We start from the raw sequence: 16197 nt of genomic DNA on the forward strand, positions 1-16197 counted from the left end.
GTTTCTTGTACATGTTCACTGTACTCAAATGACCTCCACAGTCATCAGATATCAATCCAATAGAGCACCCTTGGGATGTGATACAATGGGAGATTTGGGTCATGGATGTGCAGCTGACAAATATGCAACTATCTGTAACTAAAAAAGGGGGCTAATGAATATAAATATATTTTAAAAAATCACAAAAAATATTTAATATTTTGTTTATGTTCTTCTTTATTAGAGAATGGAAAAAGTTTATTATAAAAGTAGCTGGCAATTAAGTACTTTTAGAAGTCTTGTTAAATGGTCAAAAGGTATCTGTCATAAATCTGTTCATGAACTACGTTGACTGACACCAGGTTGTGGTCATGTGATCAAAGAGTGCAAAGAGTGTCGGCTTTTTTGTGTAAAAGTTTGAATGCCAAACAACTGAGGACATGATTCAAATCTAGTACTTCACAAGGTGACAGAGCACTGTCTTATTGTTTTTAACCTTTGACACACGTGAATGTGAAAGAAAAACTGTGTCAGCGGGACTTCTGTTCAGTGGTAATTTTTGGTAGTGACAGTCCTTGGCAGCAGTTTGAGGAAGTTGTCTACTGAATGCTGTTTGTTTTGTTCAGCTACACCTGCCTGGGGACTTCAGGAGCAGCTGAGCTGAAATGGTGTGTACACCTGCGTTTCTGCCTTTCGCTGAGGTTTTCTATCTACGATTGTAGCTCTTGCTCTGTGTAGACACATTGTGTTATAAATATAACAATGTGTCTACACAGTGTGTCTATTGCTGCTTTCACTTTCTCTCACATGCTTTTTTTTCTTATTTCCTATCAAGCAGCAGTATGTTGTATTTTTTATCCATCAAGCTACTGATCATTTCTTTTTCAGGAGTACAAAAGGAATTTAATTTTTGACTTTTATCAACACTGTATGTATATCTATTATGTTTATTTATTATCAGCAGATTTGGCAGAAATGTTCCTTTATGTAGAATATTCATTTGAAACCTATTATTCTGAACATTTCAGATAAATATTACCATTTCTATTCAATCTGCTTTGGACTGGGATGTGGAATGGCTTTCTATAGGCCATTTCGAAGTAAGTTACACTTTTTAAGCCGCTGTTCAAAGTAATTAACCCCTGGCTGAGCCAAGACTGATTAACGACCCATTTATTATTTTTGCTTTCACTTTCAGCACTCGCAGTTCCAGTATGTCTTGGTATATTTTGCACCATAGCGTTTGAGATTCTGGGCATTTTTACTGGTAAGTAGAATTTTTTTTTATAAAATTCACAAAAAAATTTTAAGCGAAATTTTTTTTTCCAAAAAGAAAAATGTAATTTTACATAATGCACTGCAGGTTTTGCTTGTCACAATGTCTGTGTTGACTTTTCTACCCTGCTCAGACCTGCCTGCCCATACTAAAAGATGTAAAGGTGCGCCCTACAACAAAGGAGGTACTTCCTGCTGCTATATCAAAGGCAGAATCCTAATTTTACATCCATATTTAGGTTTTGTATAAAAGCTAAACATTACCATCAAACTCTCCTTAGATACCTACTGGGGATTTGCTGTTGCACTATTTGTTGCTTTGTTGCACCTCCACTCACATCATGGTAAGACCACAATACTTTAAATATAAGACTTTATAGAATACATGGAATATTCAGATACTCAGGGGATATACTGTTTTAACTGTGGTTAAATATTGTGTATTTCAGTTTACACACTATCGTATGGATGTGGAATCATAACGTTTGCTCTTAGAGGAGCAAAACGGAAATACAGCTCTCTGAGGTTTGTCCTCTTTACAAACTATTTTTGCACATTCCTGTAGAACACAGACTGTATAAAGAGCAGTGCTTATCAAAGTTTAGGGTGAAGAGTGTAGAAGGCCAGTAGGAAATATGGAGAGGAAATATGTTCAGTCAAAATGCTCGATCTACAAGCAAACACGGGTTTTCTTATATTATGGCACTGATCTTCATTTAACTAAACTTTAAACTCATTTTTTTAATCGATTATGACTGATATGAATTGTGTGGTGGTGGATGTCATTATTTCTTTTTCTTTATTCGCTCCTGTAGGGGGCATGCTAGTACAAGTTTTAGGAGCACTTCTTCAGAATTCATTCAATGTTTTAAAATATTTTTGAAAGTTGGGATTTGTATGACCCAAAAAAATGCATTTGTTTGTTTTGAACAGGAAGCTGAGAGAGAGAACGAGAACCTGGTGGTAGTGATTTTAAAATTACAGTGGGGGGATTTACAGGAAGCTATTTAAGTGGTATTTAAGATGACGAGATGGCGACGTTTTATGTCACTGTAGAAACAAACACTGTAGTTTCCTCTTTTTTTCCACTATAAATGTCTCTGCAATCTTGTGAATGTATGTTATACCAATACACTGAAGTTCATCTGACTTTCATAAGATGGGCCTGTCTCGTACCAATGCATGCTGAAGCTGATGGCTGTTCATAAATTTCATAGATACTTTCCCATTATAGTTGCAGATTGCTGTTTATGAGCAGTGCTTAAATAACACACGTCAACACAAAGGCGAATAGAAACTATTGTAAATGGTCAAAGTCAAATGCAGAGGGCTTTATTACATGAAAGTATGGTACATACAAAATTTCAAGTAACAAAGAAAGTGTTCTTAGGCTGACACGCTGGACGTAACTAGCTATTCAACATCACAGCCCACTATACCCCCTATCAGCACTGGGTGGCTCTTCTTTGCTCCACGTTGTGTAAAGATTACACTGCTGTTGAGGTCCAAAAGCAGTGCTAGAGCACAAATGAACACTGAGGTGTGTTGGTTTACGGTAACTGAAATTTCAATAACAAAAGACAATGGTGAATAGAAATAAATTTAAGAACTACAAAAATGAATGTTTAAATTCTGGCTCTGCATGACTGCTCTTTATGACGTGTACACATTTCTTTCACTTTGTTTCCTATCGTCTTTCACAACAACAACTCACTAAGTTTCTGTCTGACACACACACTCTATGATAAACACCGACTTGAAAACTATGCCCCACTCAGTATTACAAGCTATAGCAAAACAATATAAAACCACTGTCAGTTGAATGAATCCAAGAGCATTAAGAACACATTAGAGCATCACACAGCAGACATGTAATACCGGATTTTTTTTTTTTTTTAATAGTGAGCATCCACCAATGAAAATGTCAGTTATGTCCACATCTCTGTCATTGAAATGGGTCTATAACAACGCTGGTATTATCAGTGAGGATATGCATGTTGCATGAATTTGTGTGTCTCAGTTTTTGGTGATAAATACACAAAAAGGAAGGCAAACGTGGAACTCTACTTTAATGTGTACAGCACAAAATCACATTACTTTAGTAGCCTACACACTTAGGGGTATTCACTGTGAACAAAATCAAAGAGTTGGGTGCCATGTGAATCGAAAACATACTTGACTACTTAGCCTTATCTTCAGGGGTGTAATTGGATAGGTAGGTGGTTGCAGGGAGAAAGTTACTTGGCATTGGTAGAGCTGCTGACCATCTTGCGAATGGCCTGAGAAATAGCATCACGGTCGATACCGTAGATCTTCAGCAACTCGTGGGGTTTTCCACTGCGAGGAATGTGGGACACAGCGAGACGGTGCAGACTGAAGCCAGACTCATTGACCATTGCTGAAGACACTGCTTCGCCAAGACCACCTGTGGAAAAACAGCAAAGGAATATATAAAAGACAAATGTGAAAGACAAATCCACTTAAATGCATTTTTAACTGTCTGGTTAATGTGATGCCTTAAGGATGGGACATTTCTAACATGGTCATCTCAGGCTGTGTGTGTAAAGTCCTGAATTCAGAAGTAAATAAAAAAAATGAAGGTGGTGGTAAAAAATAAAGGTAGCTATATAGAAAAATTATGCCCTTGAATGATATTGTTTTACATTATTTCTTATAGATGTAATAATGTAGCAAGTACTGTATTTGTAATTTTGAAGTACTGCCCAATTGTGTCCAAGAATAAAAACATGGAGCGGGAAGTTCAAGCATATTTGGCTCCCATTACAGTATCAAAAAACACTGAGCCTCTGTGCACACATTACATAAAGGGATAACAAAAAAATCATTACAGCTAAGTGTAAAAATGATCCCCTTGAACGTTGCACCACAACTGTTCCAGATGTACAATGAATGAGATGCACAACATCAGACAAATTACAGTTGTTAGATTTCCTTTGTCCAGCCTCATCCATGCCATCACCCATCCCCTTTCTCTTAGTAGGCACAGGCCAGAGCTGTCTGTGCTATCTAGGTCACAGTCAGCCCCATGGGCACCCGCTTAGCTAAGGAAATCTGACAGCACTCTGCCTCCATGGCTGTCGCACTTACAAAATGCACCACAGTACCAATACCTTGCCTGCAATGAAGGCACGCGACAGGCGGTCTCAGCCCTCAGCCAATAAGCAATTGCCAGCACAACCCGTCTACATCAGTGAACCAATGGAAACATGCCACCACAACACTCCCAAGGATATGCGCCAATGACGAGGCGCAGCCGCATTATGCTACTGAGCTTGTTGCTGCTTGGTTGGCGATAGGCATGCAATATGCAAAATCCAAGCAACTTCTATATAAACCTACCTTCGTAGTAGTGGTCCTCGACAGTGAGGATCCTTCCCCTGGTAGCACGTGTGTGGTCGATGATCGTTTTGACATCCAAAGGTTTGAGTGTGAAGGGGTCAATCACTCGGACAGAGATCCTCTCTGGAAGATGAATTTTAGTAGAAAAATACAATGCATAAAGATACATCATACGGTTAACCGAACCACAGCGATTGAATGTAGGAGAATATAGCAGTTCTGCCAACCTGATAAAGAAAGCATAGTTTGTGCAAGAAACACAAAAACTAAGATCAGGATAACATTTACATGACAAACTGAACACAGAACCATTCAAAACCTATTCTAAGGAACAGCAATGGTCTAAACCCATGAACCCATTTTGCACAGAGAGGCATTTTTTGAAAAATGTATTGATAGCAATGTTGAATATTATTACACAGGAAAAAAACAACTACATGTAAATAATTACACTGTGACGCCTCTGCCTTTCTAAATGGAGGGACAGTAACTGCCTGTGTATATGTAAGCGTGTAAAACCTGAAGATAGTCAGATTAACAGTAACAGTATTTTGTCTCTATCTCCCATTCTGCAATTCATCTCATGTAAACAATATCGTGGCGCACAGCATGACGTGAAAAAAGGCACATACCTTTGACGTTGCGTGACGAACTCTGTATTCCTCGTCCACACGTAAACGCAAAAAAGGAGTTTTAAAAAATCTCCGTTTTCGGTGATTCGAAACGCCGTTTACGTGTGGACGAAACAGCTGCGTTTTCAAAAATACCCGTGTAGGTGCGGACGTAGCCTAAAAGAGTTAGTAGTTTATTTTATTACTACCTGTCATTTATTGCAGGTGACTTGTATTTGCTTAATTGTTTACTAAATGTTTGAGGTGTGAAAGAAACCGCAATGGAGCAAAATATGGGTGTGTGTGGTTGGAGGATGTGTTTGTGCGTGTGCGTGAGAAGGGAGGGGGGGGCGAGAACATTTTTCTTGTAAAACAAAGAGGGGCCTAGCAAAAATAGTTTGGGAACCACTGGTCTAACAGATACATTCTAAATAAAAAATAGAGATATAAATCTGACCAGCTAGCAGCGGATTACAATGTTTTTTCTTGTAATTGTTCTGGATGTGTCGGCACATATCTTGCGGACCTTTCTTTAGATGTTCAGCTGCAGCAAGGGCCTCGTGCAAAGTCACTCCAGCTGCCACCACAGTGACCTGGTCGTCCTTGCTTTGGTACACCACCTGTCAAAGAGAAGGAAATGTACCCTCTATAAGCTGTAGTGTTTCGAGTGATTATTTTGGAACAATAATCTGCCATTTCTGCCTCATGTGTTTATCTCTCACTGTCTTAAGAGAAGCACAAATAGCGTCTCACCTTTGCCTGTCCAACATGGAAGTCCTCATTGCTGTTGTAGATGATAGCACAGTCTTGGCGGCTGGTTCGGATGTAGCAAACACCCTAAATGAAAAGGAAAATGAAAAGATCATTACTGCAATAGATGATCATGTAGGGGAGCTGTAACGCTGCCATTTTTGTTTAAGTACCTTTGTGGTTGCAGCCAGTTCCACAGCCTTCTCTGTAGACACACCATCACAGGGATAGAAAATGGTTGCTGTGGGAAGGGCCCTGAACATAGCTACGTCCTCCAGACCCATCAGGGCAGGGCCCTCCTCTCCTGCAACATACACATTTATAGTTGATTTTATGCATTCAACACTGAGGAAATCTTCAAAAGTTATCCACTTGTTAGGTGAGCTGAAGCATGCAGGTGCACAAGCATAAAGTTCGGCTGCATGCAGTGTACCTGCACTAACTGAGGGACACTTGGTTCCCTGTTGACAGCTTCCAGGGCAGACACGAAAGGAGAAAAGGGGGAAGTTTGAGTAATAGCTGTAAGGTCAAGGAGGGTAAATGGCAAGGAAAACACAGCATTAGAGGGGAAAAATAGAAAGGATTGAAACAACTCACAAACTGACACAGACTTCTTTGTATACACTTGTGCATTTATTAAGGAGGCTGTGGATATATTCTGAGGAACTGGGTGCTCTGAAGTGGTTGGATTCAGTGTAAGAGGGGATGAGGGTGAATTTATGAAGGTGTGAGTTTGGTGACATGTATGAGAAGGGTTTTTATGTGAATTGCTCATTGGCAGCAGTCTACTGACCGGTGGACAGACCGCAGTGAGAGCCGCACAGATTGATGTTGCTTTCTGAGATCGCTGCCATACGAAGCTGGTCATAGGCGCGAGTGAAAAAGGAAGCAAGAGTGCTGGCAAATACCACATTCCTCTCTCGGGCAGCACATCCCATCGCAACGCTGACCTGGGAAATGAAATCATTATTTCTTAGTACCTTTGCGAGCGAGGAAACCTTCATGTGCCAAACTAAAGAGACACAGGCTGCAAGAACGTCACCACAAAAAGATCACCCAGAGGGTAAAATATCTGTAGTGCAAACCATATTTGAAAGCCTCTTTGAACTAAAGACCACAGTAAGCAGAAAGTTTTGCAAAAATCTCTGAAGCTTATTTTACCATATGGACAGGATCAGTGGCATACCTCCTCTTACAAATAATTTCCTTTGTCCTGTCTCCAAACCTTTCCACAGTCCCACATCTTCTCTTCTTTCTCAAAAGTAACATCTGACGTTACATAAATGAATTCAACAAAACTCCATTTGTTTTTGTTTGTAACTAATTAAGTTTTTGTACACTGAAAAACAGAACATGTTGGATTTACTTAATTCAATTGTGGACATTGGTTGCACACAATTGTTTTGCTTTGGCAGACAATTAAACAACTGAGTTAAAAGAAGTAACAGTGCTAACCACCACACCACAAAGCTGTCCTTCCAGGCTTAACAAAAGTAGGAAAGCTATGATTACAAGGCTTGAAACAGAATTTTCTGTTTGTCCTTGACATATCATCTCAACAAGAACAAATGAAGTTGTTGAATTTCAAACAGATCCTACATGTTTTAATTACATTCACCATAGAAACATGAAATTATTTTACTCAAATTACAAGTTAGACTTTTATAAATGCAACAACCAACCAATTTCCTTTTTTTCAGTGTAGGTGAGTCTTGCATATTTTTTTAATTTCATCTCGATAAGCGACAGTTTATTGTACCCTTGAACTTTTGACTTTTCTCATGCATTCAGCCAGATGGTCCCACCCTCTGTAGTGATTAATATTTTACTTCTGAATACACTTGTCATGACTGCTTATCATCATGGAAATGCCTGACCTACATTGAAGCAGGCTGCTTCAGGCTGCTGGGGACATGAAAAGACAAGAAATTAGAATTTGATTGTCTCTCTTCAAATTAGGATCTGATAAAATGTTGACCGAAGCAAAATAAAGGGGTTTTCTAACCACTGGTGTCAGCAGCTGCCACATTGATGTAAAAGGAGGAACTTGAGTTTTTTATGTGACTATCCTTATATTACAGGGCAGGTACAGACAAGCCATCTATAATTTAATAACATAAGCTCAGCTCAGCAGCTCTGGCAAGCTAGGTTGTGCAGACAGCAAACGAAGAGCAGTTTACTGAGAAGAATCGCTATTAAAAAGCAACTCTGTTACATTTAAAATGAAATGATAGCATTAAACTAAAAGTGACAGAATGTTTTTGAAGAAATATTTTTTATCAAGAAAAAGGCGTAAGACCAAAGATCATACCATGTTTTGCTGAGCTATGTAGCACTCAACAAAACGGTTGGGATGCTCATTCTTAAAGATCTCTGAGTAGGTGAGGTTATTGGTATCTCCATCAAGGGCCACGACACGTTCATTGTAGCGTCCCAGCTTGGCCAGTGCCATTCCGTATGCCTTCCGCGTGGCAATCTGCAGAGAAAAGGAGGCCAAATTCATCAATCTTTTTGCAACCTGCAAAGGTTGGATGCTGCAAAAGGAAAAACAGAACACAATGATTTACAAATCCTTTAAACGCCTGTGGTGATCAGGCCTAACCTCCTCTTTAGTTGTACTGAACTGTACTGTTGTGCTGAATTCAGTTAAAAATATTCCGATCAACAATTTTTAATAACTGAATTCATGTTAATGTATTAACTGTGCAAATTGTGATAGTTAATTTGTGACAATTTGTTTTATTTGTTTTTTTTCCCTTTATTTTAATATATATCCCAAATTGGCTCTTTACTTCTGTGGAGTGTTTTGCATGCCTAAGTGATCCCAGGAGCTATGTTTTCGAGGCATTTAGCCCTGGTTGGGTCTTCCAAGGCAGTTTAGTTCTGGGTAATGGACCAGATCAAGAGCACCTCTGTGTAGAAAAATCTAGACACAGATGAGCCCTGTTCCCCAAAAGCCAGGCTTACCGAGCACCTGGTTCCCAGGCCTTAGTCCATGGGGCCTGGATCAGCCACATGGGTCCACCCTCCTGTGGGCCGACCACCTGCAGAAGGGGCTGCAGGAAACCTGTGCTTTGTATATTGGGCGGCAGTTGAAACCATACGTTTTTGAAGGGGGTGTGAATAATATGGACTTTAGGCAACACGGTTTAAAACCAGGACTCTCAATGATGAACACAAACCACATTTTACTGTTCTTATATGAACAAAAGTTGGTTTGGTTAACATTGTCTATGCTTTCATTTTTAATGAATCAGGCTTTCGCTTTTGTGAAAAATCTATTGTGTTTGCTTTGAGTAAATGCAAATTCAAAACATTTGCTACAATCAAACATGATATATTTATATACCAATTGGTTTTAATTGCTACTTCATAGATGCACAAGTTCAAGTATGATTGCTTTTGAATTCTTGTCTTGATCATACACATCTTACACATATTTATTCTTTTATTTATACTTAAATTTATGCTCTAACATATCCTTTTGCTTATGTAGATTCCCACAGAGTGGTGATCATGTCTAACCTCCCCTTTTGTTGTCCCTGCACTGAATTAGTTTCCATAATTAAATGTTAAATGGACTGATTCTTATATAGTGCTTTACTACTCTCCCAGAGCCCTCAAAGCACTTTATAAGACATGCTTTAGTCACACCTATCATACAAGCACCTTTTTCTATGCTTAAGTGCTTTCCATCTAACATTCCTACTCTGATGGATGCATCGGTTAGTATCTTGCCCAAGGATATTTGGCATGCAGACTGGAGCAGGCAGGGATCAAACCACCAATCTTCCGATTAGTAGATGGCCTGCTCTACTTCCTGAGCTACAGCCACCCCATACTTGGCTCAAACTTCACAGTTTCTGTGCATTTCTTTGTAATATTTTCAGTTAACCACAGAGTTTGTATGATTTGCAAATGTCTGATCTAAACTTATTTACATTTCATACAACATTCCAACTTTTTTGTAGACACGGTTGTTTGGGATTCATTCATTCATTCATTGCTACCTGGAGAATAAAGTATTTGTATTCATGTCCACTTTACAGACCTTTTCTCCAGCCTTGTAGCTGGGTGCGCTTGGCATCCTGATGTTTCTTAGGCTGACAGGTGGGGAGTCCTCAATAGGAGCAGGTGGGTACAGGTGCTTGCTGCTACTCATGATACGGCTCTGCAGATCCTTCATGACCATGTCAGCCATGTCTTTGGGCAGAGTTTTGGCGTGCCAACCCAGCTTATCCTCTGCAGCTGAAAACACAAAAAAATGCTCTTATGTTCATTTAATTCATATGCACACATACATTAGGTGCCATTCAGACTGCAAAACTGCAGTGTACTTTTGAATATCATCTATTTTAAAATGAGGGCAAAGGGTGCGAAGATGAAAGCCAATATTTACCTGGAATGCCTTTGCCCTTAATGGTTTTGGCTATGATGGCAGTGGGTTGGTGGCATGGCTGGCTCAGAGCCTTGCAAAGCTCCTCTACGCTGTGTCCGTCGACAATGATAGCATGCCAGCTATGGACACACACACACACACACACACACACACACACACACACACACACACACACACATTAAAAGGCTTTCGGTATGTCTCACACATATTTATGTGAAATATAGGAAATAAGAAATACGTAAATATGTGAAATACAGAAAATACAGGAAAATACAGTCTTCCTTCAGAGCTTATACCATAAACGGATGCTAACCAGCCTCTAAATCAGTATGGATTTCTCATATGCAATTTTACCCAAAGGCTTCACAACGCTTCTGATATTTTTCTACGTGATGCTGCAAGGGTGCAGGGTCACTCTGGCCAAGACGGTTGATGTCCATAATGGCCACCAGGTTGTCAAGCTGGTAGTAGGAGGCAAATGACATGGCCTCCCAGACAGCCCCCTCTGACATCTCACCATCCCCCAGCAGACAGAAGACACGGTAACTGGAGAACAAGCCAAGATTACATGATTATGCTGTGCATACTGTATTTGTGTTTTATGTTTGTGTAGATGAGGGTGATGTGTTGTGGATGTGAGAAAAAAAAAGGTCATATCTGAGGAAAACGCCTTTCCAGTCAGGCTTGTTTTATCGCCATTATCTGACACCTGGATGGGTAATCAGCTGTGATGTGTTTAAGCTTCCTGAGGGCTGAGATGTGACTACTTAATTTCACACCTACCTTTGTAACTTACTTTGCCATGAGAGCCAAATAGTGTTTAACTAAGACCATTTTTTGTACTGTTATTCACCTATTAATCACACACGGTCTGAAATATTAGCAGATAAATCAAATGTCATCAAAGTAGCTGCTTATACGAAGGAATATTAAAATATGACAGCATTCCATTTTTGTGGCAACTTAAAACAAATAAACAGTCTACGGCATAATATCTGGATTTTACTCCAAAATGAAATCTGCTTGGGTGGTAAAAATATCTCAGGCGTGACTGCTGCGCCTGTGATTATTAGAGCAGAAGAATTGTTAGAGCAGATCATGTAACTGCAGTATACACCCACAGAATGAAAGAAAATCCTAATTCAAAGCACTACAAAAAAAATACGATGCAACGCTGTGTCGATAATTTAAACAACTGAGTTGATATTTTCATGTAAAGCTGCAAAAACACCTTTTTTTCCCATAGGTGTTTTGTGTATTGCGTGTGGACAAGGAATTACCTGGATTTGTCAAAATATTTCCCAGTGTAAGCCATTCCACAGGCCACACCAAGACCCTGCCCCAGCGATCCAGTGGCGACATCCACAAATTGTTGTTTCTGAAATGTACACAAATCAAATAAATCAATAAACTCTGAGTAGAGTTTGTGCTCTTTGAGTCCTGAGGTGTGTTATAGGTACAGTATGTGGCGGCTTACGGGGGTTGGGTGCCCCTCCAGGGTAGAGTCAACCTGGCATAAACTGAGCAATTCGCTCTCCTTGAGAAAACCTGTTTCAACCCATATGGAGTACAACGCAGGAGCAGCATGACCCTGAGATAGACATGAAAAGAAGCAAGGCATTACAATTACAAAAGGAACAGAAGCTCTCATATTCAGACCAGCGGAGCTTACTGACTCTCACCTTAGACAGGATAAAGCGGTCGTTGTTGAAGTTTCTTGGGTCTTCAGGGCGGTACTTCATAGTGTGGAAGAAAAGCACAGACATGATTTCTGCCACACTGCAGCATGACGTGGGATATCTGTACAGTGTATGAGAGGGTGCTGTTAAAATGAATCCAAATAAACAGCAAACTCAAAAACACAGAAAATACAGGTTAAACTTTAATATGTTTATTATTAGTAGCCTACTGTATTTGCATAAAATCCACTATAGCTATACATTTATGGTACTGTCCCAAAAGGCTGCAGTATCACTGTAGGTAAAGCTATCACAAAGCACACTTAATTAGCTAAAATTTCAGCTTGAGATGCCAAATGAAGATTCTATTCAAAAGAGTGCAACACAAAAAAGTCAAAAACACCACTTCAAATTGCTTTTGCAAAGACAATCACACAGAGACCCGTAAACTGTTAGTATATGCTGCCCAAAATTAATTGTAGCATTAAAATATGTTGCATCTATAAATAATTGGCATTAATGCATTTTATTAAACCGCCAACTTCTGTCACAAAGAAATCACAAATTCCAGCTCCATGGAGTCTGAAGGCAAGTATTTTGCCGTGTTCATCTCGTTGCTATCCTTTCCATCTTTCCAAGCAAGATCAATAAGTCATTAATTCTAATAAGTCTTGGAATATTTTAAGTCAAGTAATATTTCTCGGTGCTCAGTGTTTTTCTTTTCATATCACTGTAGGCTTAACACTGCAGAATTGTGCAATGTGGATTTAGGCTCCGATAAAATAATTTGCTTGCTATTCAAAATTAGACATTCATAATCAATAAGAGCTCTAAGGAGAAAATATATTAAAGATTACAGGCAGCTTTTCATTGAAATTTCCATTGAAGAGGATCGCATGATTGCAGCGGCCACACAGTACTCGAGTCTATTGCTACGTACAGTTCACCCACCATTATACTATACAGGGTAGTCTGCTCTGTTGAATTGTTCATAGGGGTATATCTAGTAAAATAGATGATTATAGACAATTATTATCTTGTAACCAAAGTAAATGTAAAAAAAATCAAATAACCTAAATTCTGTTGATGTCACCCTGATCTGTTCATGTTTTTCATTCATTTCTGCTTGCACATCAATTTAAAAGATTTGGAATTTTTTTTAAACAATTGTGTATCTCTAATATGCTATAAATAAAGTATAATTACACGGAAATAACACAATATAGATGTTTACATTTTCTGAAATAAAATGCTAAAATTATTTCAGCCAAATCTAAATTTGTCAAAGGAGAAGAACAAAAGCAGAACACATTGTTCCTTACATCCTAATCTGTTCATGCATAGTTCATTGGGTGTGACTATTTCTGTTGATGAGTGCACGATGCAAAGGAAAACTAGGTTTTGCATTATGTTATGCACACATTTCTTATGTTTATATGTGCAGTGCATTTACAGTCTTACAGCAAAGCTCGTGTGCAAGAATCAGTAAATGCAACTTACCCGCTGCCCGCTCCAGTTGTTGCCTTGATCGAGTTGATTCGGAGGCGGTTGGCGATGTTCCTCAGTGCTTGCACTGTCTGCTGGTCAGGTTTGTGGTAATCCTCCATGAAGGCGATATATTGAGTTTTAAAGCACCAGAAAAATGGACCAACTACAATCCTCTGTTGAATTTGTGTGGTTTTAATATGTGTGTGTGCGTGTGTGTGTGTGTGTGTTGCCAAAGAGCAAAGCTAGTGTAAGTGTGTGAGTTATAGAGGCAGGCAGAAAGAGAGATAGAAACGAGGAGAAACTGGATTTAACCTACCAGGCATGTACACACATGGATGCACAGGGACACACACACATACACATACACACACACGCTGACAGACACAAAGGAGGAGGAACCCGGTGACGTGCACTGGGCGTTACTGCTAAAATATAACGGCATACACCAAAACTACAGTGGGGCAAAAAAGTATTTAGTCAGCCACCGATTGTGCAAGTTCCCCCACCTAACATGATGATAGAGGTCAGTAATTTGCACCAGAGGTACACTTCAACTGTGAGAGACAGAATGTGAAAAAAAAAATCCATGAATCCACATGGTAGGATTTGTAAAGAATTTATTCGTAAATCAGGGTGGAAAATAAGTATTTGGTCAATAACAAAAATACAACTCAATACTTTGTAACATAACCTTTGTTGGCAATAACAGAGGTCAAACGTTTACTATAGGTCTTTACCAGGTTTGCACACACAGTAGCTGGTATTTTGGCACATTCCTCCATGCAGATCTTCTCGAGAGCAGTGATGTTTTGGGGCTGTTGCCGAGCAACACGGACTTTCAACTCCCGCCACAGATTTTCTATGGGGTTGAGGTCTGGAGACTGGCTAGGCCACTCCAGGACTTTCAAATGCTTCTTACGGAGCCACTCCTTTGTTGCCCGGGCGGTGTGTTTTGGATCATTGTCATGTTGGAAGACCCAGCCTCGTTTCATCTTCAAAGTTCTCACTGATGGAAGGAGGTTTCGGCTCAAAATCTCACGATACATGGCCCCATTCATTCTGTCCTTAACACGGATCAGTCGTCCTGTCCCCTTGGCAGAAAAACAGCCCCATAGCATGATGTTTCCACCCCCATGCTTCACAGTAGGTATGGTGTTCTTGGGATGCAACTCAGTATTCTTCTTCCTCCAAACACGACGAGTTGAGTTTATACCAAAAAGTTCTACTTTGGTTTCATCTGACCACATGACATTCTCCCAATCCTCTGCTGTATCATCCATGTGCTCTCTGGCAAACTTCAGACGGGCCTGGACATGCACTGGCTTCAGCAGCGGAACACGTCTGGCACTGCGGGATTTGATTCGCTGCCGTTGTAGTGTGTTACTGATGGTGACCTTTGTTACTTTGGTCCCAGCTCTCTGCAGGTCATTCACCAGGTCCCCCCGTGTGGTTCTGGGATCTTTGCTCACCGTTCTCATGATCATTTTGACCAAACGGAATGAGATCTTGCGTGGAGCCCCAGATCGAGGGAGATTATCAGTGGTCTTGTATGTCTTCCATTTTCTGATGATTGCTCCCACAGTTGATTTTTTTCACACCAAGCTGCTTGCCTATTGTAGATTCACTCTTCCCAGTCTGGTGCAGGTCTACAATACTTTTCCTGGTGTCCTTCGAAAGCTCTTTGGTCTTGGCCATGGCGGAGTTTGGAGTCTGACTGTTTGAGGCTGTGGACAGGTGTCTTTTATACAGATGATGAGTTCAAACAGGTGCCATTCATACAGGTAACGAGTGGGGGACAGAAAAGCTTTTTACAGAAGACGTTACAGGTCTGTGAGAGCCAGAGATTTTCCTTGTTTGAGGTGACCAAATACTTATTTTCCACCCTAATTTACGAATAAATTCTTTACAAATCCTACCATGTGAATTCATGAATTTTTTTTTTCACATTCTGTCTCTCACAGTTGAAGTGTACCTCTGGTGCAAATTCCTGACCTCTGTCATCATTTTAAGTGGGGGAACTTGCACAATCGGTGGCTGACTAAATACTTTTTTGCCCCACTGTATATACCTTTTACCAGACTATGTTTTGACAGCTAAGGTCACAAAAGGTTGTGAAAGGTCCCAGAGGGTAATTTTAAAAAAATGTGTCTGTGTTACATCATCAGTTCAATTCTATCCCTCCTACAAATCATAGAACTGTGTTTAACCACATGTTCTGCCTATTTAGTTATGGGTGAGTGCATGCAGTCTATGAGTGTGATAAGGTTAAGAAAAACAAAACAAAAAACTCTTGTCTTAGAGTGTGAATAAATACATTAACAAGGAAGAGGAGCGCCTAAAAATCAAAATGATGCCTTCCTCGTCCTTGGTTTGTGACACGACTGATGATGTACTGAGAAACTTTACCTCAGGACGGCTGTGATATTTCTCTGCCATATCTAGTTGCTACCAACAGAGTCTCTTCTAGATGAGTGGTGCTCAGAGTCTTGTCCAATGAGTGGAAGATGGGGAAACATGTCCAAGGGGGATTCTGTCTGTACCTGGTGGGTGAGACTCTGGGAAGAGGTCTTTTGTGATTGGGTAGTGTTAAAACTTACCTCATTTGGAGTGGTTAAGCGATTTGTGGATAAAGAAAAAGAGGACATACCTGTGTCTG

The 16197-nt window shown here is 39.9% G+C and overlaps 1 protein-coding gene across 1 annotated transcript; it reads right to left on the minus strand.

The window, feature by feature from the left end:
- Positions 1-2564: 2564 nt before the first annotated feature.
- On the minus strand, positions 2565-13977 carry LOC120746687 (transketolase-like). The gene is made up of 14 exons (XM_040052117.1): positions 13554-13977; positions 12057-12174; positions 11852-11965; positions 11655-11752; positions 10729-10920; positions 10375-10493; positions 10027-10223; positions 8287-8451; positions 6769-6925; positions 6149-6279; positions 5979-6062; positions 5752-5845; positions 4615-4737; positions 2565-3679 (listed from the first exon to the last, which is right to left on the minus strand). The coding sequence occupies exons 1-14, from the start codon at positions 13658-13660 to the stop codon at positions 3492-3494; spliced, it is 1887 nt and encodes a 628-aa protein (XP_039908051.1). The 5' UTR covers positions 13661-13977; the 3' UTR covers positions 2565-3491.
- Between the last annotated feature and the right edge of the window lie 2220 nt (positions 13978-16197).

This window comes from Simochromis diagramma, unplaced genomic scaffold (genome assembly GCF_900408965.1).
Source record: "Simochromis diagramma unplaced genomic scaffold, fSimDia1.1 OVJJ01000389.1, whole genome shotgun sequence".
Lineage (NCBI taxonomy): Eukaryota > Metazoa > Chordata > Actinopteri > Cichliformes > Cichlidae > Simochromis > Simochromis diagramma.